We start from the raw sequence: 24093 nt of genomic DNA, 5'->3' as shown, positions 1-24093 counted from the left end.
AATACAGAGCATGCATGCGCCAACTCATGTGCTGGAGAAAGAAACAAAAGGAATGAATTTGCCTTTAACATTCTTGCTTCTGACTGTCTAACACTCGTTCCCAATATGTTCTTGTCTCCTCATCCTTCTTTACCCTTATATCAATTTTTAGATTTGTAAGCTCTTCAAGGCAGGGACTGGCCATTGCATGAAGCTATCACAAATAAACCAATTTGTTCATGACATGAATGAGCCTCAATTTCTTGAGGTCATCTCTGGGAGCTACAATTAACAGCTTAGGAAGTCTTTGATCTTACTCCAACTTGTTGTGAAATCTGGATATGGGCACTTCAGTTGCTAGGAATTATGAACTGTTTCCCAATTAAACCACAGTTTTCATCCTTTTTTATAATGTGAATTTGCAGGCAACTAACAAGCCACAATTTGTTAAGGGTATGAATTCAAACGTCGCAACAAACCGGAGTTAGACTGATGAATTCTGAAATTGGGGGGCGGGGTCTTCAATCCCCTATGTTCAAACTGAGAAATGGAAGAGGGGGAAAGGAAGGAGAGAGTGCAAGAGCTTGAGAATTTATGTCATGAACAATTTATCCATCTGTTGTGATGTTTGAATATGGTCAGAGCAAAACACAGTCTTAGGATTTAACAAACAGTCTAACAAATATGATCTTGATTCGGGTCCAGCAGCACCTTAAAGACCAATTAGATTTCCAGGGTATGAGCATGAATACATACATATACATGTATTATAGCTAGCTCCCTACACTCTAATTTACACTACCCCTCCCACCCTCTGCCTGGATAAGGACTCCTTCTTTTTTCCACACCTCACATCTGACGAAGGGAGCTCTGACTCTTAAAAGTTCATACCCTGGAAATCTAGTTGGTCTTTATGGTGCTACTGGACCCAAATCTTGCTCTTCTACTATAGACCAACATGGCAACTCATCTGCTACTATGAATATGAACTTGATTTCTGGCCTCTTCCTTAAAGACATCCCATCCCACAAAAAAGCCATATGTGGCAAAATAATGATACCCAGTAATAAATTAGCCAAATCGCTTTTTAAAACAACAACAACAACAACATTTAATTTATATACTGTCCTTCAGGACAGCTTAATGTTACACTCAGAGCAGTTTATAAAAATATTAAATATTTTTAAATATTTAGCAGCTAAACCTAATCTTTAAACCATCCTAGCAGAGGAATGCATTTTTAGAGATCCTATTTCAGTTGCCAAAATTCCCCCAAATTTCCAGATGACCCATTTTAAACAGAGGCAATGTAGGTGCAAAGCTGCAACCAGTTCCACTTCCTTGAATTAGGCATATGTAGTTAGAACAAGCATGGTAAAAGGAGAAGGAAATGGTGGGGGGCACATCGTGTTTCACTTACCTGGATCAAAGGTTTCTGCCCCATGGCTGAGGAGGCTAACGTCTAGCTGGCAGAAGTGGACAACATTGTAAAGTGCAGAGATCACCATTCTCCAAATACCTGCCAGGACCCCCACCAATACATTTACTGGGAAGAGGAGATACGTCACAATATACAAAGCTCGCCTGTAGAGAGGGAAAGCCAAGGTCATAATCCTACATACTGTTACGGGCTTTGCCGCCCGGTTGTAAATGGGTCTGTCACTAGTCTGTGACAAAAGAATATTAGAGGTTCCTTAATGGCCGCAGATGTTTCCTCCATGGGAGCTAATTGTCAGGAGATGGTCTCCAGATGGCTTTCTTGTTCAAGGACCTTTTGGGTCAGATTAAACATCTATCTAGTCCAGCTTCCTCCTTCCAACAGCAGCAAAAGAGATGCTTTGGAAGGCTTGCAAGCAGCAATGAATTCTGCACATGCAGCCCCAAGGCAGGGGGGACAGATAAAGCCTCCGCCCACCCCAGGCTGGCGGGAAGGCTGAAACTCCCCCCTTTCTCCCGTGCCGCAGTCCTGAGCCATATGGGGCCTGACATGCTTAGGAAGTTTAGTTCCTTGAAGTAACCTTTGGTTTGAAAAAGATCAGTTGGGTGGGCGGGGACCGACGACCCTTGATCTGACTTGTTCCAAACGTAACAACTAGTCTGACCCTTTGCCATCCGCTTTTAAGACCAACTGAGCTAGCTCAGCAGACCCTTACATTCACATGGCAGTGACCTCTACAAGTTAAATTATGCACAATGGTTGTTGTGGGTTTTCCGGGCTGTATTGCCGTGGTCTTGGCATTGTAGTTCCTGACGTTTCGCCAGCAGCTGTGGCTGGCATCTTCAGAGGTGTAGCACCAAAAGACAGAGATCTCTCAGTGTCTACTCAGGAGGGTTGGGGTTGGGCTGAGTCATCCTGTAAGAGTTTCCCAGGGTGTGGAATGCTAATGGAGGGAGGCTCTGTTAGAGTCTTGCCGTGCAAACCCCACTAGGGGTCGCCATAAGTCAACTATGACTTGAGGGCAGGATTACATTTTGGAATGACACCTTAAGACGCCCCAAGTATGCAGTTCAGCATCAGTGGTCCATGTAATTTGTAGGGGAAAAATTCTCAGGATGAAGTTTGAATGGCAACAGTTTGAGATATAATTAGGAGCAGGATACTTGGCAGGTTTGTGAGTGCCGGTGAGCTGGCGGGGTAAAAATTAACACCTTGCTTTTCTTAACATAAAATTACAGCAGCATGTGAAATATGAAATGATCTTGACAAGAACTCTGTGTGTACATACAGACCCATTATTTAACAGCAGCCTATCTGAACTTGTTTTGTATGTGAGTGCATCTGTAAGAATTTGTTCCAGGAGAAAAGGTGAAGCGGTTGGCAGGGGATTGATGCAAAGCCAGGGAAAGACAGGCAGGATAGGTGGAATGACGTACGATCTAGAGTGTGTTTAGAAGGTTGTACAACATGGAGAATCAGTTTCTGGGGGGAAAGAGGAGGAAGATTGTGAGATACAGGTGTGCAGAAGATGCATTCAAGCCCAACCCCACCTTCTTGAGTAGATATAAATGACCTGCCAACATCTTTTCCACACTGTGACACTGAGAGATCTTTGTCTTTTGGTGCTACACCTCTGAAGATGCCAGCCACAGCTGCTGGCAAAACGTCAGGAACTACAATGCCAAGACCACGGCTATACAGCCTGGAAAATCCACAACAACCATCGTTCTCCGGCCGTGAAAGCCTTTGACAATACATTAAATTATGCACAGCGTGAAGATGTCTTTTTTGTGTGCCCTGAATTTACTGTCCATTATCTTCATTAGGTACCTATCTATCCATTTTCTCCCCCACATGCATTGTTTCCTGTGTCTATCATAGTTCGCATTCAGAGTCTTTTTAAAACTGAAAAACCTATTATAGCATTGAAAAGGTGCTATCCAGGCTGGAGGGATGTGTCTGCTTGTAAAAGATTCACAGCTCCTGTTTTTTTGTTTTTTTCCAGCGTTGCCAATGCACACACACACACACGCACCACACAGAATGTTAATGTAATACATCACAATCACTTTTTTGAAGGGGAGTATTTTTATCAATGCTCCCATGTATATGAAATAACCCGAGAAGAAGGGAAAACACACACAAAGAATTCAAAAGTTGTGGCTGGCCATGCATGTACAACACTCTGTACAAGCTTCAGAATTTAAAAAAAAAAACAGATCAAGAATTCGTAATTTATTTGGCTGTTTCAGAAATGAGGGGAGGTAATTTGGAACACCAAAAACGCAAGGAGAAATTCAGTTGAAGAGAAAAACTGAAAGCATCTCTAATTCTGAGATCCATTATTTATATAGACCTTGTGCCATTTCCCCCCCAAGGTAGCATAACTAGAGATGGGCACGAACCAAAATATGAACCAAAGTTCGTCACTAACCGTGCTGGTTCATGGTTCACGAACCAGCGGTTCATCAGAGAGCATTTCTGATGATGAACCGTGATGAACTGCTATGATTTTTAGGCCGGTTCATTCAGTTCATTTTTTGATCAGTCACTGCAGACAGCCTGGCGCCGATCAATCAGTTTCCTAGGCAATGGGGTGGGGGTGGTGGGATGGACGTCCTGCAGATCTTCTGCTGCCCCGGAAGTGACATATTCATGAACCAAATGAACCGGTTTGCGAACCAGGCAATTTCATGCTGGTTTGTGGTTCGTGATTCGTGAAATGTGACGGACCATGAACCACAATGAACGGCCATTTTCCTGGTTTGTGCTCATCTCTACCTCTAACCCTTCAAGGCATCCCAAAGCACAGCCATAGAGGCACCCAGGTGACAGCTCAGTACCAGTGTCACCCGTCATTCTCAGTCACCTGTTGGTCAACTCCTTTGGCAGATGGCCTCGTTTGAGAAAACAGTAGTGCGTCAGCAAGTTCTGCACAATGACAGAAACCACCAAAGTCAACCAGAAGGGCCTAGATAAAGACAACACAAATGTACAGTTTTTACTTGGGTCACTTCTGCAATGTAATCCATTTTAAATCGATTCAGATGTTTTGATTCCACACAGAGGATGCAGAGCATTTCTAGATTAACCTTTTTTTGCCTGATAAATGCACTGTGGCTACAGCTAAGAGTGACACCTTTTGTTAACCAAGAGCTTCTTTGCAGAGGAAATCACATGTCCCTTGCTCCCCCTCTTATTTATTTCATATTTTTATGGTCCACTTTTCTCACTGAGATCCAAGATGGATTGAGTTAAAATACAATATAATCGACAGCTAGGACATTCACTGAGCAAAGTAAAATAAGGAACAACAAGAGAACATTCAGGGAAATGGATACAATAAGGAGTGGTAGCAGAAAATTTTAAAACAAGCATAAAGCCGAGCACAGAGGTGAAATCTATCTGAAACAAAGCGCATAACTAATTTCCATGGCATGTTTAGCAATGTAGAAACTCGCTGGTAGGTGCATATCTACTTCAGCAGATAGTACCCCGTAGTGTAGCATTTAGAACTCGTCCCTACTAAGGTATTAGTAGGTATTTCTTATGACACAGTCCTGTAATCTGGGTAGAAAGCCCTCCTGAATAATTCAGTCTTGCATAGTTTGTGGAAAGCCAAGAGCGTGGGAGCTTTTCTGACCTCCTCAGGCAGGCCATTCCACAATGTGGGGGCCACCACAGAGAAAGCACATCTGTGGGCAGTTGCTGATTTTGCCCAACTGCAGGATGGTATCTGCAGAAGGCCCTGTTCAAATAAGCAAAGCTGCTGTGGCAGAACAAAGGGGGAGAGGCCACTATACAGATATGAGCGGCTGAGGCTGTGAAGGGCTTTGAATGTGATACTCATGACCTTGAATTGAGCCCAGTAACTAGAGATGGGCAGGAACCGAAATACGAACCAAAATTCTGCTCAAACCAGGCCGGTTCATGGTTCACGAACCTGCGGTTTATCAGAGCCCATTTCTGACAAACCGCTATGAACTTTAGGCTGGTTTATTTAGTTTGTTTTTTGGTTCATGACTGCAGACAGCCTGGTGCCAATCAATTAGTTTCCTAGGCAACAGGGGATGAACTTTCTGCAGACCTTCTGCTGGCCCGGAAGTGACCTTCTGCTGGCCTGGAAGTGACGATTTGACGCACCAAACGAACTGGTTCACGAACCAGGGCAGGCTCGTGAAAGTTCATGGTTCGTGGTTCGTGAAATGTGACGAACCACGGACTGCATGGTTTGTTTTTTTCCGGTTCATGCCCATCTCTACCAGTAACTGATGAGAAGTCAATTGAGTGACTGCAGAATGGGAGTGATATGCATGTTGGAATTTCCAAGTCGCCTTTGAGGGAAGACCTATGTAGAGAGCATTACAGTAGTTTAGCCTCGATGTTACCGTGGCATGAAATCAGGTGGCCAGATCAGCTGTGTCAAGGTAGGGGGCCATCGTTCAAGCTAGTCTGAATTGGGAGAAGGCCTTTTTTGCAGCTGCATTTACTTGCTTCTCTAGCAGCAGCGCAGGATCCAGTATAACCCCTAGGCTCTTAACTGAGTCAACCAGGGTCAACTGAACCCCATCACAGATAGGAAGCCACAACGCCCTTCAAGATCTCTGCTTTTCCAACCAGCGTCACCTCCATCTTGTCTGGGTTCAGTTTCAATTTGTTTGCTGTCAGCCAATTGACAACAGCTAGGAAAACACAATGCTTCTCCCAGTAAATGTGCCCATCACTATTAGTTGTGTATGGTTGTGGTTGGATAACCAGCACGGGCATCTGCTGGATGCATGCTTCTACATACATGCACACCAGAGTGCCCCCCCAAATGCCACCTCTCCTCAGATATTTAACTGCTGGCAACGTTGCTTGGGAAGGAACACTTACCACATGTTCTTCACAATCTTAAAGAGGTATGTGTTGGTGCCAGACTGCAAAGGGATGACCACAAGGAAAGTGAAACTCACAGTGCAGATGAAAAAAACAACGAGCTGGATGAGCAGACCTTGGCAAAGACAGGAGACACAACCAGTTACACACAAGAGGCATTCACAACACTGGGCATGTCATTTCCTGGAGGCTGGGAGACCCGGTAGCCTCAATCAGTGGTCAGCCTTCCTCCACTGCAACGGCTGCCACAAAGGAGGAGAACATAGTAAAAACATTACGCCAGAACTGAAAATCCACTTAGACTGGCATTGCCTTGTTTTCATGGGGACTGCCGAGCTGTTCACTGCACTAGTGGGGGCAAATGAATCGGATAATCATGGTGCAGGAGCGGGTGGGGAGGAGGCAGCAGGGCATAGCCCAACTTTGTCAGATCTCAGAAGTTAATCAGGGTTGGTACTTGGATGGGCGACCACCAAGGAAGACTCTGCAGAGGAAGGCACTGGCAAACCACCTCTGCTTCTCACTTCCCTTGACAGCCCCTTGCTGGGGTTGCCCTAACTCAGTTGTGACTTGACAGCACTTGAATCAGGGTGCACCTGTCTGGTGTAATAATAATAACTTTGTGCTTATCTCTCTCTCTTCTGGACAGATTAGTGCCACACTCAGAGCGGTTTACCAAGTCAGTGTCATTATTATCCCCACAACAAACACCCTGTGAGGTGGGTGGGGCTGAGAGAGCTCGGAGAGAGCTGTGACTGACCCAAGGTCACCCAGCTGGCTTCAAGCAGAGGAGCGGGGAATCAAACCTGGCTCTCTAGATTAGAGTCCTGCTGCTCCTAACCACTTCACCAAAGTGGAGTGGTGGATTGAGTTTTGCACTGGAAAGACCTTGGTTCGAAACTTTGCTCTTACAAAGCTCTTTCGGTGACTTCAGGCTAGTCACTATATAACATAACATCTTCTCACCCAAGCAAGTGAACGCTGCCTGGAAGCTAGTAAAACACATCCAGCACACAAGGGCCTGTTGGGAAGGCTGGAGCTTGCGGGGTCGATGGAAAACATTAAGAACTGCCCCTCGGTACAGACGCTGGAGATTACTTCTGAAAAAGTGTGGGAGAAACAAATCAACATGCACACACACAAATTGTGGTGAATAAACCAGCTTCAGATCCTGGCTTGATAGATCTTAACTAACCAGGGTTAGCAGAGTGTCTGAATACAGACCATTCACCCTAAATCACAGTCAGTTTAGTTAAACCGTGGTCCTATGTAATGTCTAAATGGAGCCTCAGCAAGGAAAGGCAGGCTATACATTGTTTATATCAATACAATTTAAAAGAACAAGCAAAGAGCAGGCTAGAAATTAGAACAACAAAGGTTTAAACTCCCCCAAGCATTGCCAGCCAGGTGTGGGCAACCAGTGGCATGTTTAGTGAGGCAGGGTCATGCCACAGAGGCTGAATCCACACTTCTAATTTCCTCCGGTTTTTCCCCGCATAAAATCCGCGGGTCCCGTTTCAGTTCACATACTCTAACCGCACATCCGGATTTCCCGCGGTTTTTTTCTAACGCATATTTCATGGGTTTCTTGCGCGTCTCTTGCGCAGCAAGCATCGCGGATGTGAACAAAAGAATCCGTTTCTCCTTGTTTCTGCCCAATCCAAACCACTCCCATTGTCCTTTTTCCCCCTCCTCTGTTGCTGTGCCTTTTACCCTATAAGTAAATCACTTGTTTTATGGGGTTTTTTTAAAATTTAACTTAACTTATATCGCTGTTCCGCAGCCACGAGTCGACAGTATCCCGAAAATGAAAAAGAAATTCCAGCTCGGGAAAAAATCCTTCCCAAGACGCCTGCTCCACCTTTCACTCTACCACTGCTCTTTTCTTTTTTATATATATTTTTTCAGATTTCCGTTATGACGATAAATCAAAGCAACCATAAATATATAAATTTTTTGGAGAAATGCGTCTTGGTGTCATCAATCTTGCAAACGACGGACATGACCCAAAGTGAAAAATAGGGGCAATCGACCCCACATACCTACAAAATATCGATATATCAGAAATATACAACAATTTTTTAAAAAATGCGTGGTGATGTCATCGCGTATGCGATGGAAGGACACGCCCCGAGAAGCGCGTTTCTAACGGGGATGTGAACAGAATTCGGCGCGCAACATCCGCTATCAGAAAGGGTGTGAGAACACCAAAAGGGGAAATGCGCGCTGGAGAACGACAGAAGAAAAGCGGAAGAAACGCGAAGGGGAAGGTAGTGTGGATTCAGCCAGAGTTTCAGGGGAATCCTAGAGTGTCACACCCATGTGATGATGTCACTTCCGGTTGCGCCGCAAGTGACATCATGGTGGCAGAGTGACACTCTATTTCCCCATTTCCCTCTCTTCTGCTGCTCAGCTGCGCAGTGACAAGTAAGCAGGGTAAGAATTCTCCTGCTCTAGCGGAAGACGTGGCTAGCCTAACTTGCCCCTCCCCTGGAAATTCCCTTATACTGTATTTGAACTCTAAGCTTAGGAGGTAAATGCATGATGACGACTTTGCTGGAACTCTGTGATTGTTTTGCTGGTGACTTTGGGTTGCTTTGTTCTGGGATAAATCGGTAATCCTTTCCCCACACTTTCTAAAGCAATCCATTAAGCAGCCTCCAGTGATGTCTGGGAACAGCGGAAGCCGGAAGCAAATTAAATTCTCACCTGTGCCTCACCAGGGACCTCATCAGCATGCTGAAAGTCAACAGGCAGGAGATGACAAGGGAGGAGACGAAGCACACTGCAAAGGGGAGTGGACGGAGTTATTAAAGAAGCAGCCAAACAGAGGCAAGAGATCGCTGCTCGGAGCAGAGATGAGCATTTGTGCTCGAAACACGTTGTGTGCGTTTTTGCTATATTGATCACGTATGTCCATTTCTGGTATAACTCTGGATGCCGTATTCCATTGGGGATTATCATGAATTCTTCAAGGCCAGCCCAGCCAAGGACCCCAAATAAACAGCCCCCCTGAGCTTGCAACCTGCAGTTTTGGACGTGGCACAAGGACGTGGCTTAGCACCTCACTGGCTGATGAACAACCTTCTATTCCTATCTGCCCGGTGCTCAGATGCTTGCAGAGGCAAGAAGCACAGAAGTGACAAATTATAATTAGCTTAGCCCCATGCCCTGAGAAACTGGCGTTTGTTTAGAGGAGGTGTTATTGCAACTGGTGCTCAGGTCCTTGCAATGCTGCTAGAGAGGCGAGCGTGTATAGGAATCAAAAACAGGCATGGGAAATATCAGGCAGCCTTCAGAATTCATGCCCAGGAGCAGCAACAACTTGAAGACATGTTTTGGATGTGAAGTACTGAGTCCCTTTAACACTTCCCCTGACCACTCATGATGATTTTATACAGTGGGCAGTTGACTTGTGGAACCCTCTGCTATGAGATGCAGAGACGGCCTCTGGCTTAGATGGAGATAGAAGGTGTCTGGACATGTTCTATGGGGTATAGGTCTATCATTGGCTATTAGCCAAAAAAGCGGAATGGAGATTCCAGGTTCAGAGACAGGACATCTGTGACTGTCAGTTGCTATGGAGGGCAGTTGCTCCATGGACCCGGCTTGTGGGCTTCCCTGAATGAACACCATCAGGAATAGAGTCCAGTAGCGCCTTTAAGACTAACCAACTTTATTGTAGCATAAGCTTTCGAGAACCACAGCTCTCTTCGTCAGATGCATGGAAGGTACAAAGAGAGCTGTGGTTCTCGAAAGCTTATGCTACAATAAAGTTGGTTAGTCTTAAAGACGCTACTGGACTCTTTACTGTTTTGCAGCTACAGACTAACACGGCTAACTCCTCTGCATCAGGAAGAGGATGCTGGACTGAATGAACTGATCCAGCAGGGCTGCTCTTATGCTCTTATTCCTCGTTCCTTTAGGGGCCCATTCCACCCTCTGCAATTTTATTTTACGCCCACGTTAAAACAAAAAGAAAGCAAAACTTCAGGGGATTTTCAAAACGTCACGGCAGAAATAAGACTGGATCGACACGACGATAATGATAGCCTCACAGGTAGCGTTGCCATGAAAATATTTTTAGACAAGGGAGGGGTGCGCCTCTGTTGGTAAAGATGCATTCCTACTATTCCACATACAGAATGCCACAAGGACAGAGGCTGTATATTAGCTCGAGGTGAGAGGACCAGCGACCCGGCCGCCTGTCTGTCCTCGGCTTTGAATTCCCCCTCCCCCTCCTGGCTTTGCGATTTCTCTTCCTCGCGGCCATCTGCTTGACCCCACCCGATCTCAGTCATCTTTGCGAATGTGAGCATCTGCAAGGTGGAAGTGTTGGCCGCCGATCATTTCCCAGTCCTTTGATTCTTGGCTTCTACCACCACTTTTAGTTTCTGGCTAAAAGCCCAGCTTTGCAAACAGAATAAATGTTTTACTTATCCACTAAAGTTCCCCCCTCCACCCCCCAAACCCAAACACATCTAATGTCCTGTAATTCCCAGAGGCCATCAGGTGCCACAAAATCCAAATGCCGAGGGTGCTACATTTTTCTCACTTGCCAATGCCAATGCTGCCCCGCTGTCCTGTCAGCAACACAAGTCCAGAATTTACACCTTTCCTTCCTTCATTTCACATTCAGGAACTTCTGTGGTCAAAGCATGCATTCTCCCATTGAGCTCAAAAATATCTATGGTAGCAATCTTGCATTGGTTCATAGGGTCACCATGAGTCAGAAGAGACTTGATGGCACATAACACAACATACAGTGCTCTTCTGCCCTGACCTGGATGGCTCAGCCTAGCCACTGCTGGGAGCTCAGCAGAGTCCACCCTGGTTAGTACTTGGATGGGAGACCTTCACAGAAGTCCAAGGTCACTGTGCAGAGGTAGGCAATGGCAAACAGCCTCTGTTCATTTCTTGCCTTGAAAGCCCTCTTGGGTTACCATCAGCTGTGACTTGATAGCACTTTAAGCACACATGTTGCTCTTCATGTGATTCATATTTTCAGTTTGAGGTCCCAACCAGAAATAGGCATCTGGAATTGCCTGTAGTGTATTTAAATCCCACCTAGACACTATCGCACCCATTCCCTGTTTCTTTCTCTTTCTGTCTAGTACTGCTTCTACAGCTATTGCCTTAAACAGAAACGAAAATTGGAAGAACCTTACTTGATATTATGTCTCTGATGTTTAATTATTGCCCCTATATGTTTTGCCACGGAAAGAGTAACTGAATCATAGTAACCACGTCACCTGGGCTCCATATTTTTAAGTAAAGGAAAGCTTAAGCTAGCCCCTCTGCTCATTAAATATGGGACCCTCTATGATCCTATGTTCAATGGTTTCAATTTTATCATCTTGGCATCTCCATGTTCTGTTGGCATAGGGTTCTTTCTTGTAGCTACCCTCTAAAACTGCCAAGAGAAGGGCATTCATTCTTGCCAGTGTAAAAACTCTTCTAAGCTTTGGTACTGTCAGATGATATAAATACTTCAGCATTTCCTGTTGGTTTAACAAACACAGAACCTGGCATGGCTTCCTTCCCTTCCCTTCCCTTCCCTTCCCTTCCCTTCCCTTCCCTTCCCTTCCCTTCCCTTCCCTTCCCTTCCCTTCCCTTCCCTTCCCTTCCCTTCCCTTCCCTTCCCTTCCCTTTCCTTTCCTTTCCTTTCCTTTCCTTTCCTTTCCTTCCCTTCCCTTCCCTTCCCTTCCCTTCCCTTCCCTTCCCTTCCCTTCCCTTCCCTTCCCTTCCCTTCCCTTCCCTTCCCTTCCCTTCCCTTCCCTTTCCTTCCCTTTCCTTTCCTTTCCTTTCCTTTCCTTTCCTTCCCTTCCCTTCCCTTCCCTTCCCTTCCCTTCCCTTCCCTTCCCTTCCCTTCCCTTCCCTTCCCTTCCCTTCCCTTTCCTTTCCTTTCCTTTCCTTTCTCCCGTGATCTCTTGAGCAGTGGATAAGGAGTCTTTATTTCTTTAAGGAAAATATGGTGCAGGGATACTTGGCCACAGTCAACGTAGTTCTTGGGTCTATCCACCAGCAGATAGGGAACTATATTATCTTTTGATACAGTGGAAGATAATTTAGTTAAAACAGGGGACATCCATAATTTGCGATAAAATTTATAATGAGGGCATTCCAATATCATACGGGACAGGGAGTCAACCTTTTTCAAAAGGCATTGGCAGAGTCTATCCGAATAAAGCAAATTATAGGACTGTGGAGGGGGCAGCATTCTGGCATTTGAGCATAAATACTCTATAGTAATGAAGAACTGTTAGGTGTTTAGTGTAGGTTGGAATGGTTGGAGGTGGAAGGATGCCAAAGAACTGGGTGGAGTATACTTTCTGAGCTCGTACAATGGAGTAATCTAGGTCTTTTATGCATTTCTTGATCATTAGTGGAGATTTACTTTTCCCAAGTCTCAAGTAGGCCAAGACTAGATAGTTTCTACCTATTTCTTGTATCCAGCAAGAGTAGAATTGGTCTTGATTTAGCTCGTCGAGCACACCTAACCCAGCATAGCAAAAGACCCCAGCCAAGAAAACTCACCTTCCAGGGACCAGACATAGTGCTTTGCTGTTGCCAGTTCCTTGTCTCCAGGAAGACCCGCTGTGTTTTCACTGGGAACGAGGCCAAACTGGACCAACAAGACGGTCACTTCCTTTGTCATGCCAGCCCTCACTATCTGGATGCAGGGGACGAATGTGACGAGAAGCAGGAGGGCTACCTGTGGAATCAAGAGACTGCAGGTGAGGTTGGCAGCTAGCAAAGCAGAGTTGGATGAGTTTCTCCGAAGCGTTGATGTAGGTTACCTGGTAGACAGCAATCACAGCCATGGCTAGCGAGACGGCCAGTTTCAGAGGGATCTGGAAACCTACAATCCCAAAACCAGAGTCGCATAATCAGTAAGCAGACAGAGGTGTGGGGCCCTCCACTCGGGGGCCTTCCACTCCACTCAGCTACATTGATCCTTCCATTTCATGCACACCCATTGTCTTCATGCAAGACACCTGTGTTTTGCAAACCAACAAGAAATTGACCAGCACTGGGCCCAATTTACTAGCAATTGTAGCAACGTAAGCCCCCACAAATATGACCCATTACATCAAATGCAGCCACTAGCCACCTATAGTGGTCCAGCGGCCTTGGAAATAGGGCTGATCTGAAATGGGAAGCTACAAAACGGATCCTTACTTCCATTTCAGCAAATGTGAAAAAAAATCCCAAAGCATGGGAAATGCTTGTTCTTTCAGAGCGAGGGCAGGAAGCATTAAACCCTCGCTCTAATTTGGCTTTGTGGCATCTCCACCATGTACAAGCATGATGTGACCTCATTACATCGCCTGCATGATTGGCTGGGGTCACCTATGGAAGATGCCGTTCTTTAAAAACAAGACGTGGTCACCAAGTTTGGCATGGGCCCTGGAATGTCTACTTTGGCTTTTAGACAGTTTTGGGAAATGACAAAGATCACCCCCCCCCAAAAGAAAAGACTTGATATGTTCCCACTTTGTGACTCTCTGCATTATAATTACACACAAAATGAAGACTAGAGGTCATAACATGGGTGGTACAGATGTCTCTAAAGAAATTAGGAACTGGTGAATACTTCAAGGTCCTGACCTGGATGGCCCAGGTGAGCCTGATCTCGTCAGATCTCAGAAGCTAAGCAGGGTTGGCCTTGGTTAGTAATTGGATGGGAGACCTCCAATGAAGACCAGGGCTGCAGAGGCAGGCAACGGCAAACCACCTTTCCTAGTCTCTTGCCATGAAAACCCCACCAGGGGTCGCCATAAGTCAGCTATAACTTGAGGGCACCACACACACACACAAATATTTCCAGAGCGCACAGAACGATCTTTTCATAAATACCTTCCTGTGGTGTGTATATGTAAGACCTCATATATGACTGGATTCTTGAAAACACACTTGGCTTGGCTTTGCTGGTACTGTTAAAGGAAGAAAAGTTTGGATTAGGTAGGCAGGTAGGGATTCTAAGGGTACATCCCTGGGCGAATGCAGAAAAGAATATATCTGCAACATCCTATCCTATGTCCTTGCTGGTCCAGTGGGAGCTATTCAAGAAGTGAGTATTGCGTGCAGTTCTGGAGTCCTCACTTCAAAAAGGATATGGACAAATTGGAACGGGTGCAGAGGAGAGCAACCAGGATAATCTGGAGACCAAGCCCTATGAAAGACTGTCGGACCTGGGAATGTTCAGTTTGGAAGACGTGATTGCTCTCTTTAAATATTTAAAAGGCTATCATTTAGGGGAGGGAAAGGAGCAATTCCTGTGGACAGCAGAAGACAGGATTTGCAATAATGGGTTTAAACTACAGGACAGAAGGTACTGGCTGGACATTAGGAAAAACTTCTTCATGTTAAGAATAATCCAGCAGTGGAATCTGCTGCCTAGAGAGGTGGTGGGTTCCCCCTCACTGGCAGTCTTCAAGGAGTGGCTGGACGAATTCTTGTCAGGGATGCTTTAGGGTTTTCCTGCATTGGGCAGGGGGTTGGACTAGACGGTCTCTAAGGCCCCTTCCAACTCTAGGATTCTATGATAGGATTGCAAGGTTAGCTAGTGTCATGAGAAGACACCAAGTAGTAAGTCTCACCTCAAAAATCTCAAACGGACCCTTTCCAGTTTAATAATCTGTTAACCATTGGAGATGACAGCTGTGGCAGATGCTAGAGGCAATGAAGTCTAGATGTGCGGAGAATGGTGTGACCATGCAAACGGACAGATTCTGTTCTGGAGTCCTCACTTCAAAAAGCATGTGGACAAATTGGAATGGGTGCAGAGGAGAGCAACCAGGATAAACCACGAGTCATGTTAACTGAACCAGTGTGCTTTTGAGCATACTTCCCCTGGACTCCTGCCCTGCTTTGCCATTCTAGCATGAAGCAGGAGAAACACTGATGTTGTCAAGGGCTGCTTCCACACACATTGGATAATCCACTTTCAATACTCTTTAGTGAAGATTTGAAACTGATTTTCCATGTGCGGAACAAAAAATCCACTTCTAAAGGATTACAAAAGTGCATTGAAAGTGCATTATTCAATGTGTGTGGAAATGGCCAAGGTCTCATTTCAGCCTCCTGATGAGAGGAGGGAAGGACAGGAGTCTCCCAAGCTCCTGTACATTTCCCAACATGGCTTTCGTCAAGTGTTCACTGAATGCGAATTTAGCCCTAGGGCCTGCACAAAATTTTGCCAACATGCCTCAGATTTAAATGAAAACAAAAAAGGGACGTTCGCCTTACCTTCTCTTCGGTGGTCTTTTAGCCAGAATATTCTTCAGATATTCTTTGTAATATCCATTTCCAGGTACCTTAAAAAACAGACCACCAGAAATTCATACTTTTTAATCAACCAGGTGCTACATTTTAAGATGTCTCCTCTTAAGATTAGAGTCTATGTTTGTTTCATGGACATTTCACATATCAAGAAAATGAAACTGTACAGTTAAAAATGTGGATACCATAAATGTGTGGATTCCATGAAGGTGTGTTTAGAAGTGCACGTGTCATGCAAATGTTCTTTTCATATATATTACTTATCAGAACCAAGACTGATTGCATCTCTGTCCCTGGGCTGACACAAGAAACAGTGTGGTTAGAACACTGGACTAGGTCTTGGAAGATCTGAATTCAAATTCCTATTCAGCCGGGGAGCCCATCTGGTGCCAATCACAGTCAACCTAACCAGTCTCAACAAGATTGATGATAGAGGAAGGGAGAACCATGTTCTGAGTTTAGGGGAAGGGCAAGATAAAAAATGTGACTGATAAGCGGGGCTCGTTTCGAGGGGGAACACACAGGAACGCAGTTCCGGCAGTTCCCCAAAGAGGTCACATGTCAGGTGGCCCCGCCCACCTGACTCTTGGCCATTTTGGGCCTGTTTTGGCCTGGATTGGGGCTGAAACGGCCTGGATAGGGCCTCTGACAGGTGCTGGATCACTCTCCTGCTCAGCAGCAGCCCGATCCTGACTGTTTTGGGCCCCTTTTCAGCCATTTTCAGCCCCTTTTTTGACATTTTGGGCCCAATTTTGGCCCTGAATGGCCAGGATTGGGTCCAAAACAGCCGGGATAGGTGCTGTCAGGAGGTGTGGCATATGCAAATCAGTTATGCTAATGACACATTTCTGGTGCTGTCACGGGGCGTGGCATATGCTAATGAGTTGTGCTAATGACATGCTAATGAGTCCCTCCAGCTCTTTTTCTACAAAATGACCCCTGCTGATAAGTAGTACGGACAATTGAAGAGGACTATTCTCAGACAACATTTGGGGGTTAATGGGCAGGGAAAGTAAGATTGTGGGTGTCGAGTGATATGTCCCAACTTGCTACTGAAAAAGGCGTATAGATTATATGGGTACAGGGCTCTTCCCCAGCTACTACTAATCCTGTTTTTTTTCAAGCCTTGAATGCAAATGTGTATCAATTCAGGCTGAGCTTGCAACTGCAATCTCATTCTCTTACTCCCTGTGCATTTCGTAGCCCCCCCAAAAGAGCTAAAGACCATCTTTTACATGGTCTTCTTCAGGCTTGAAGTATGTGCTATATTCCTAGAGTGGTGGGGGAGACTGCCTTCAAGTCATAGCTGACTTATGGCGACCTCTGGTGGGGTTTTCATGGCAAGAGACTAACAGAGGTGGTTTGCCATTGCCTGCCTCTGCAGCCCTGGTCTTTGCTGAGGGTCTCCCATCCAATTACTAACCAAGGCCGACCCTGCTTAGCTTCTAAGACATGAAGACATCGGGCTCACCTGGGCTAGAGATCTAGGGCCTATTTGTCAGAGGCCATGGCAGAGTTATCTTTTAAGCAATTTGGGAGCTTTCCTGAAATAGGGACCAACTATAAATTCTGACACATCTTCAGGGAGGGGAAAAAGTCACCTGCCCTCATGGATCTTGGAGAAAGCTATTACGCTGCAGTTTTGCCATATGCAAACGGATTTAATTGCTCAGCAATTTAGCAATTCTAAAAGCAGCTGGGTCATTAGCCCTTAGCAGAGATGAAATGCAGGGCGCTAATGGGACAAGACCATTTAAGACCCTGTGGTCCATTTTAGAGTTCTGGGGGTAACACAACATCCAAGATCAAAATTAATAGCCGCCTGCACTTGGGAAATCAGTGTCAGAACAACCATAAAGAATGGAACCGGAGGGCATACTGTGGGGGAATAGAGATAGCTGGAATATATGGCCCTCAGGAAACATAACTCAAGGGAACGGCTCTTTAAAAAATTAAGAGTTCTGTTGGAAGACTTGGCTGTCTGGCTTAGACAATTCTAGTGCTGCAGAGATGTATCAGCAAGTTTTGCTCTTAAATCATATAATTTTAACTCATTTTGATCAGTAGCCAAATAGTTACAGAAAAGGGAGTCCCGTCTTTTCAACAGGCAACTGTCTGCTCACATGGAAATGTGTTGCAGCATTACTGAGAACAAAAGAATGCTATTTGTTTGGGATCTTCCTGTTTCCCATTACCTATAACTAGTAAATCACTGTATATCTATAACTCTAGTAAACCACTGTCTCTGTTGCATCTTTATTTGACTGCTGAACATGTTTCATTAATTTTTTTTAGGACAAGTTGCTATAACTGTTACGATTCAGGGGTCAGCTCTGTCCCTAAGGACACTAGAAAAAAATCCAGCTAGGAAGTGGACATGTGCGGGAATACATACACATGATCGCAATGAATCACAGACAGCTTTCCATTTACATGCTGCAGCTGGTGGTATCTGTTATGACCAGTTAAGAATGCATTTTAAGATAACTGTTACATTTCATATATCTTTACAACAAAACACTACTTCCGGGCTCTTTTTAACCGATGAAAATCTGGAATTGGCAAAGAACACGATGGAATACAGTACACAGATGGTGGAATGGAACCTTCGGCCCCTTTTAAAATGTGGGCTGGATTTTAGCTGCGCTTTTAGATATATTTGTGTTTATATTTTACTCTGTAAGCTGCCTTCAGCACCTTTGGAAGAAAGGTGGCTAATAAATGCTTTAGGGAGAGAGAGAGAGAGAGAGACAGAGAGAGACAGAGAGATATTTTGGAGAGCTCCTCAAAAATGGATACAGTCCCTCCTTGTGCCATTCTTAACTATTTTCCGCAATCTGCAAAGACAGGGCTGTTGCTTATACCAGACAAAGTGATCCAATTAGGTAGCGCTACACCTTCCAACCATTTCTCGCACATTCTCCATGTGCTTTACAGTGTCTGATTCATGCTGCTTATTTAAAATGTCTCGTATAATTTCCATCTGCCCCGCCAGTCATGATAACAGTTGTAGAAGTGCTAATTACATGGCTGCACAAGCCTAACCGCATCTGGTGTGCGAGAAGAGCGCTATCACGGGCTCCTAATGGAGGGTCACAGAACCCAGCCGGGAGATCTGTGCGAACATCTGAAGTGGTCCAGAAAGAACATTCTGTTCACAATGAAGAGAGGGGGAGAAACACCCTCACCTAATTCCACATTCTAGACTTGTACAAAACAAGGGGATTTGGCTAAACCCTAAAAAAAATACAGTTTTGCAGATTTCTGCATTTAAAGACCCAGGAATTTGCATTTCCCATCGTTTGTTAAAAGAGGTTTCTTTTTAAAAAGAAGACGGTGGTGCCAACCGCAGGGATTATGACTCTGTTGCCAATAAAACCTCTCCATGCATTGAAACATCAGTTCAGCTCTGAATGTGAAACATTAATGCCCAAATCTTCTTGGGCTAAGAAGTTTATAGGATGCAAAGAGTATACGTGGGGTTTTTTTTTCTAGCTTGCTGCCAAAAAAGCAGATTTAATTTTAAAAAAAAGAGTCTAAAGTTCTTTCCCCATAGGACAGAGAAGCCATGGGGTGAAAAATCTAGCCTGCACTGGCTTCCAGACAATAGCACGCAATGTGCTGTGCATTCCATATGTACACGGACATGGCTTGATTTCAGCAAAAACGCTGCTATCTTTAAGCTGCACAACCTGCCCCATCTGCAATGTTACCAGCCTGCCTCACAAGATTGTTGCAAAGATTATTGTATATATGCAAAGAACTGTGAAGGCTGGATAAAGCATCATATCAATGGATAACATCATCATCATTAATAAAAATAACATTAGAAAGATTTTGAAATGCTTTTCAAGTCTAGTCCCCTAAAATAAAGGCATGCTGATAATTCATTTCACATCATCTCGAGGTCTGCTGGATATCCTTGAGAACAAAACGATGCACAGCTGCGGTAATACTTTAAATGCTTTATAATTTTACTGAATATTCAAAACATGGCATATTCATTATTGCTTTGCGATCCTTAGAACAACCCAGTAAACTGGGTCACTTTTAGCCCCAGTGTAGATGGAGGAAGACTTGAATCCATGACAGATGCAAGATTCTAACTTAATACTCCACGTTTTCTACTCTAGTTCTTCATCACTGTGTGTTATGCACTATCAAGTTGCTTCTGACTTATGGTAACCATATGAATGAAAAAGTGAGCTCTGACTCTTGAAAGCTTTGACTCTTGAAAGGACCCCCCCCCCCGCCGCCGCCGCCGCCTGCCAGATGATAGTTTAAAGGGACCTGTCACTTGCAAGCCACAGGAAAAGTTTATATGGCCATTTCCCTGGAGAAATGGCCATTTAAATTGCCTCTTTACAACCCAAATGAACCAGTTGACCAGTTCGTGGAAGTTTGTGGAAACAAGCTTCCACGAACCACTGGTTCGCGAACCATGAACCAGCCTGGTTCGTGCATTTTTTGGGGTCATAATTTGATTCGTGCCCATCTCTACTGCAGACCAACACAGCTACCCACCTAACTAACTAACCATATGAAAGACTTCCAAAACATCCTATCATTGACAGCCTTGCTCAGGTCTCGCAAACAGAACGCCGTGGCTTCCTTTATTAAGCCATTTCATTTTGTGTCTTCCTCTTTTCCTACTGCCTTCAACTTTTTCCAGAATTATTGTTTTTTCCAGTGAGTCTTGTCTTTTCATGAAGTGACCAAAATGTGAGAGCCCCAGTTTATTCATTTTAGCTTCAAGTTGGCTGACTGTCAACTAAATGCAAGAACAATGCTTTAAAAATAATTAAAAATCTCCTCTCTGGAAATGCTTGTGTAACCCCTATGAAGTAATTGGTTTAGCCCAGTAGGGTGGAGTCAGTAGCTAGAGGCAGGCTGCTGAGGAGGAGGCTGGTTGCTGGGGAGCTTAATAATAATTTATATGTTCTTATCACCTTTATTAAGGGCTGTAATTCCCCAACAAGAGGAAAGAAGCCTGGTCTACAGTTGCTTCGAATTAGTGAAAAAGGACTCACCACTTTGTGGAATGTTGAACTGCTTTACCTTTTCAAAGACACTGTTGATTTAAAGTTTAGTTTAAAAATATTTGCATTTTATTAATTGCTAATTTTTTTTAAAAATCTTTCTTAACTTAAATTTGTGTGAAAGTTTGCTTCCTAAGCCACATAGAACCCATACAAAGAGAAGTTACGCTTGCAGGGCAATTGCAAGAGAGGCTATTCTCATCTAAGGCCCCTGAAGTCAATGGGTTTGCACTGTGAAGCAGCTTGTCAGAGAGGAGATCCATGCAGAAAATTAAGACATTTTACTGACATTTTAAACACATGCACACGTACGTCAGCTTGGCATTTCAAGTGCTGCCAAATTGGGCCAGGATCTCTTTTTCACATTTTCACCAATTTGGTGCACATTCAAAAATATATCTGATATTTACAATATCATGCATTATTTTGCGTCTCTCCAGCACAATCAAGGTAAAAGTTAGATCAGACATACAGTTAGATCAGACACACATTAGACAAGACATACCATGACACTGAGTTTTAAGACTGAGCAAGAACTTGAGGGAGAAATTGAGTGTTTTGTTATTTTTCCTCGCAAGCAGCAACTGTTAAAGAATTTTAAGGTTTTTGTAAAAATCCAGAGTCCTAGGTTCAAATCCATACTCCACGGCATATTTGGAATAATTTACAGACTGCATTGAGCTTTTAGATCAGGAGTTGTAATCTATGTACAGGTGAGGGTCCCAGGTGGGGTGCCACCTCTTCTGATCTGGAAGCTCAATGCACTCTGTAAATTGCTCCAAATGTGCCAAACCCAAAGTCCTGGTTCTAAAGGAATCATTTTGCACCACATTCTTAACAAGGTACTTTTTGTGTACATTGGAAAAACCATGAATCTAAAGATTTTCTCCTGGAAAATGAATAATACACAAGACATCTTGATTTGGCACAACTATGTCATTAATGCAATACCTCTCCAACCGTCTTCCTCTTCTGTCGGAAGCTCTCGACAAGCTGTACAGGATACCAGAGACTCAGAACCATCAGGCATAAAATTATAGGGAGAGAAGAGAGCAGGGAATAGTACCTATAAATCTGAGGGAAAAAGTGGGGTATTTTGGTAAGAACAGACGATATACACAGATGTTGCAGCCCAATTTCAAGCTCAAAGCCACTAAATGCTACAATGTAGGGTCATGAATTGCTCCACAAGCAGATACCACATCTGAAAATCATCAGTAACCAGTTTTGTGCTGAGCAGGAGAGGATTTGTGCATGCAAACCAGACTTGCTTCATGCTGGGCACGTATGGCGCAAAAAAATGGAGCGAAAGAGGAGAATCATCACGGACAGCAATAAAAATGAAGTGAGCCCCAACCCACGACAAATGTACAAAATCAAAAAGAAGCAACAATGGTCCCACATCTGTTGATTCCGATCCCGAATCCAGTACCGATTTCCTCTTTGCCGATCACTTCATGCAGCCGGTCTAACTTAAATGTTTCTTGCATGTTTATCTCTGCGCAAATTTTTATTTGGTGCTTTAATTTTGTTTCAACTAACAGTTTTTTAAAAAAAAACTTGAAAAAGGACTTTAAAGGAGGGGAAGGGATGTGGCTTTGGGATGGACACTTGGACCAGCCAATCGGTGCAGTGTACAGCCTCTTTGGCTACAAACAGGAAGAATGGATTTCCCTTGAACACAAGATTGTACAGTTGTCCCCAGGGCTCATTTTGAGGGGGAACGCACAGGAACGCAGATCTAGCAGTTCCCCAAAGAGCTCACATGTCAGGTGGCCCCGCCCACCTGACTCTCGGCCATTTTGGGCCCATTTTGGCCTGTATTGGGGCCGAAACGCCCCGGATTGGGCCTCTGATGGGTGGTGGATCACTCTCCCGCTCATCAGCAGCCTGATCCTGACCATTTTGGGCCCCTTTTTTGGCCCTTTTCAGCCCCTTTTTGCCATTTTGGACCCAATTTCGACCCTGAATGGCCAGGATTGGGTCCAAAACAGCCAGGATAGGTGATGTCAGGGGGTGTGGCATATGCAAATCAGTTATACTAATGACACACTTCCGGTGATGGCAAGAGGTGTGGCATATGCTAATGAGTTATGCTAATGAGTTTCTCCAGATCTTTTTCTACGAAATGACCCCTGGTTGTGCCAGATATAGCAAGGGAGTTTCCAGATCTCTGCTCAGATGGACTTTGGCAACGCATTTTTTTTTACCTTGGGTGACTCGGGGCATTCCACCTTCTGCCAGATATGGACCACACAATGGCACCACGACAACAAGCAGCCAAAGAAGTACCCAATTCTGTGTCGGACTGTAGCACATGCAATTAAGGGGTAGTAGAAGGCAGGGTAATAGAGCAAAGCCATGATCTTCCAGTACTCTAGAGGGAAGGGAAAGCAAGGGGGGCAAAGGGGGAAAAAAAGGTCTCAATATAGGCAAAGAATAAACAGAAGCAATTCAGAAATCCAGGCCATGCACAGCGCAGTGGTGGGATTGCCGCAATAGTCTCCTAAGAACGGTGGATCAGCCTTTCCTATTGATAGACACTAATTGTATATTAACAATTGTAATTGTGTATTAATAGTTATGTCTTGACCTCGATAGTCTAGGCAAGGTTGCCAAGCTCCAGGTGGTGGATGGAGATCTCCTGGAATTACAATTTATCTCCAGCCAACAGAGATCAGTTCCCTTGGAGAAAATGGCTGCTTTGGAGGGTGGATTCTATGGCATTATACCTCATTGAAGACAGGCCCCACCCCAAACCCCAGCCTCTCCAGGCTCCACACCCAAAAGCTCCAGGAATTTCCCAACCTGGAGCTGGCAAACAAGTCCAAGCAAGTCAGATCTCAGAAGCTAAGCAGGGTTGGTCTTGGTTAGCAATTGGATGGGAGACCTCCAAAGCAGACCAGGGTTCCTATGCAGGGGCAGGCAATGGAAAACCGCCTCTGTTAGTCTCTTGCCTTGAAAACCCCAGCAGGGGTGGTGGTGGTGGTCAATGTAAGTCCGCCATGACGTGACGGCACTTTCCACCACCACCATTAACAGTTGTAAATTGGCTTTGTATATTTGCATTTTCTATATTTAAAACAAGAGACCTCACCGACACTTATTACAAAGAGACAGGGGCTAGAGACGCGACCTGTGCCTGTTCCTCGAAATGTGACTTCATATTTCTACCATAATCTGCATTTCTATATACCAAATTCCAACTTGGAGGGAACAGGCCCCTAACAATGAAATCCTAAGCAGAATTTCTCCAGTCTAAGATCACTGATTTCAATGGGCTCAGACAGGAGTAACTCTCTTTAGGATTTCACTGTAAAATCCCTTTGGTACATTTCTGGTACCTTGACTGGGCTACGGCCCCGAGCGGATTGTACTAAATATGTGTGCACATTTGTGAATACTGTCCACAATTGCTGCCATCCATGTAAAATGGGTTGCTGCATGCTTCCGTGTAAAATATGAAGCTGCCTT

At 44.7% G+C, this 24093-nt stretch overlaps 1 protein-coding gene across 1 annotated transcript in view; it reads right to left on the bottom strand.

Moving 5' to 3' along the window:
- Positions 1-24093, bottom strand: part of STRA6 (signaling receptor and transporter of retinol STRA6) — a 47485-nt gene that overhangs the window by 2771 nt on the left and 20621 nt on the right. The window contains exons 6-16 of the mRNA XM_055002666.1: positions 22830-22996; positions 21571-21693; positions 15548-15615; positions 14156-14232; positions 13096-13157; positions 12833-13010; positions 9005-9080; positions 7262-7395; positions 6293-6410; positions 4287-4388; positions 1400-1563 (exon numbers count right to left, since the gene is read on the bottom strand). Coding sequence (XP_054858641.1) covers positions 1400-1563; positions 4287-4388; positions 6293-6410; positions 7262-7395; positions 9005-9080; positions 12833-13010; positions 13096-13157; positions 14156-14232; positions 15548-15615; positions 21571-21693; positions 22830-22996 — 1269 coding nt within the window. The remainder of the gene's footprint in view (positions 1-1399; positions 1564-4286; positions 4389-6292; positions 6411-7261; positions 7396-9004; positions 9081-12832; positions 13011-13095; positions 13158-14155; positions 14233-15547; positions 15616-21570; positions 21694-22829; positions 22997-24093) is intronic.

This window comes from Eublepharis macularius, chromosome 18, assembly GCF_028583425.1.
Source record: "Eublepharis macularius isolate TG4126 chromosome 18, MPM_Emac_v1.0, whole genome shotgun sequence".
NCBI lineage: Eukaryota > Metazoa > Chordata > Lepidosauria > Squamata > Eublepharidae > Eublepharis > Eublepharis macularius.
This window is presented reverse-complemented; position numbering and strand designations above follow the sequence as displayed.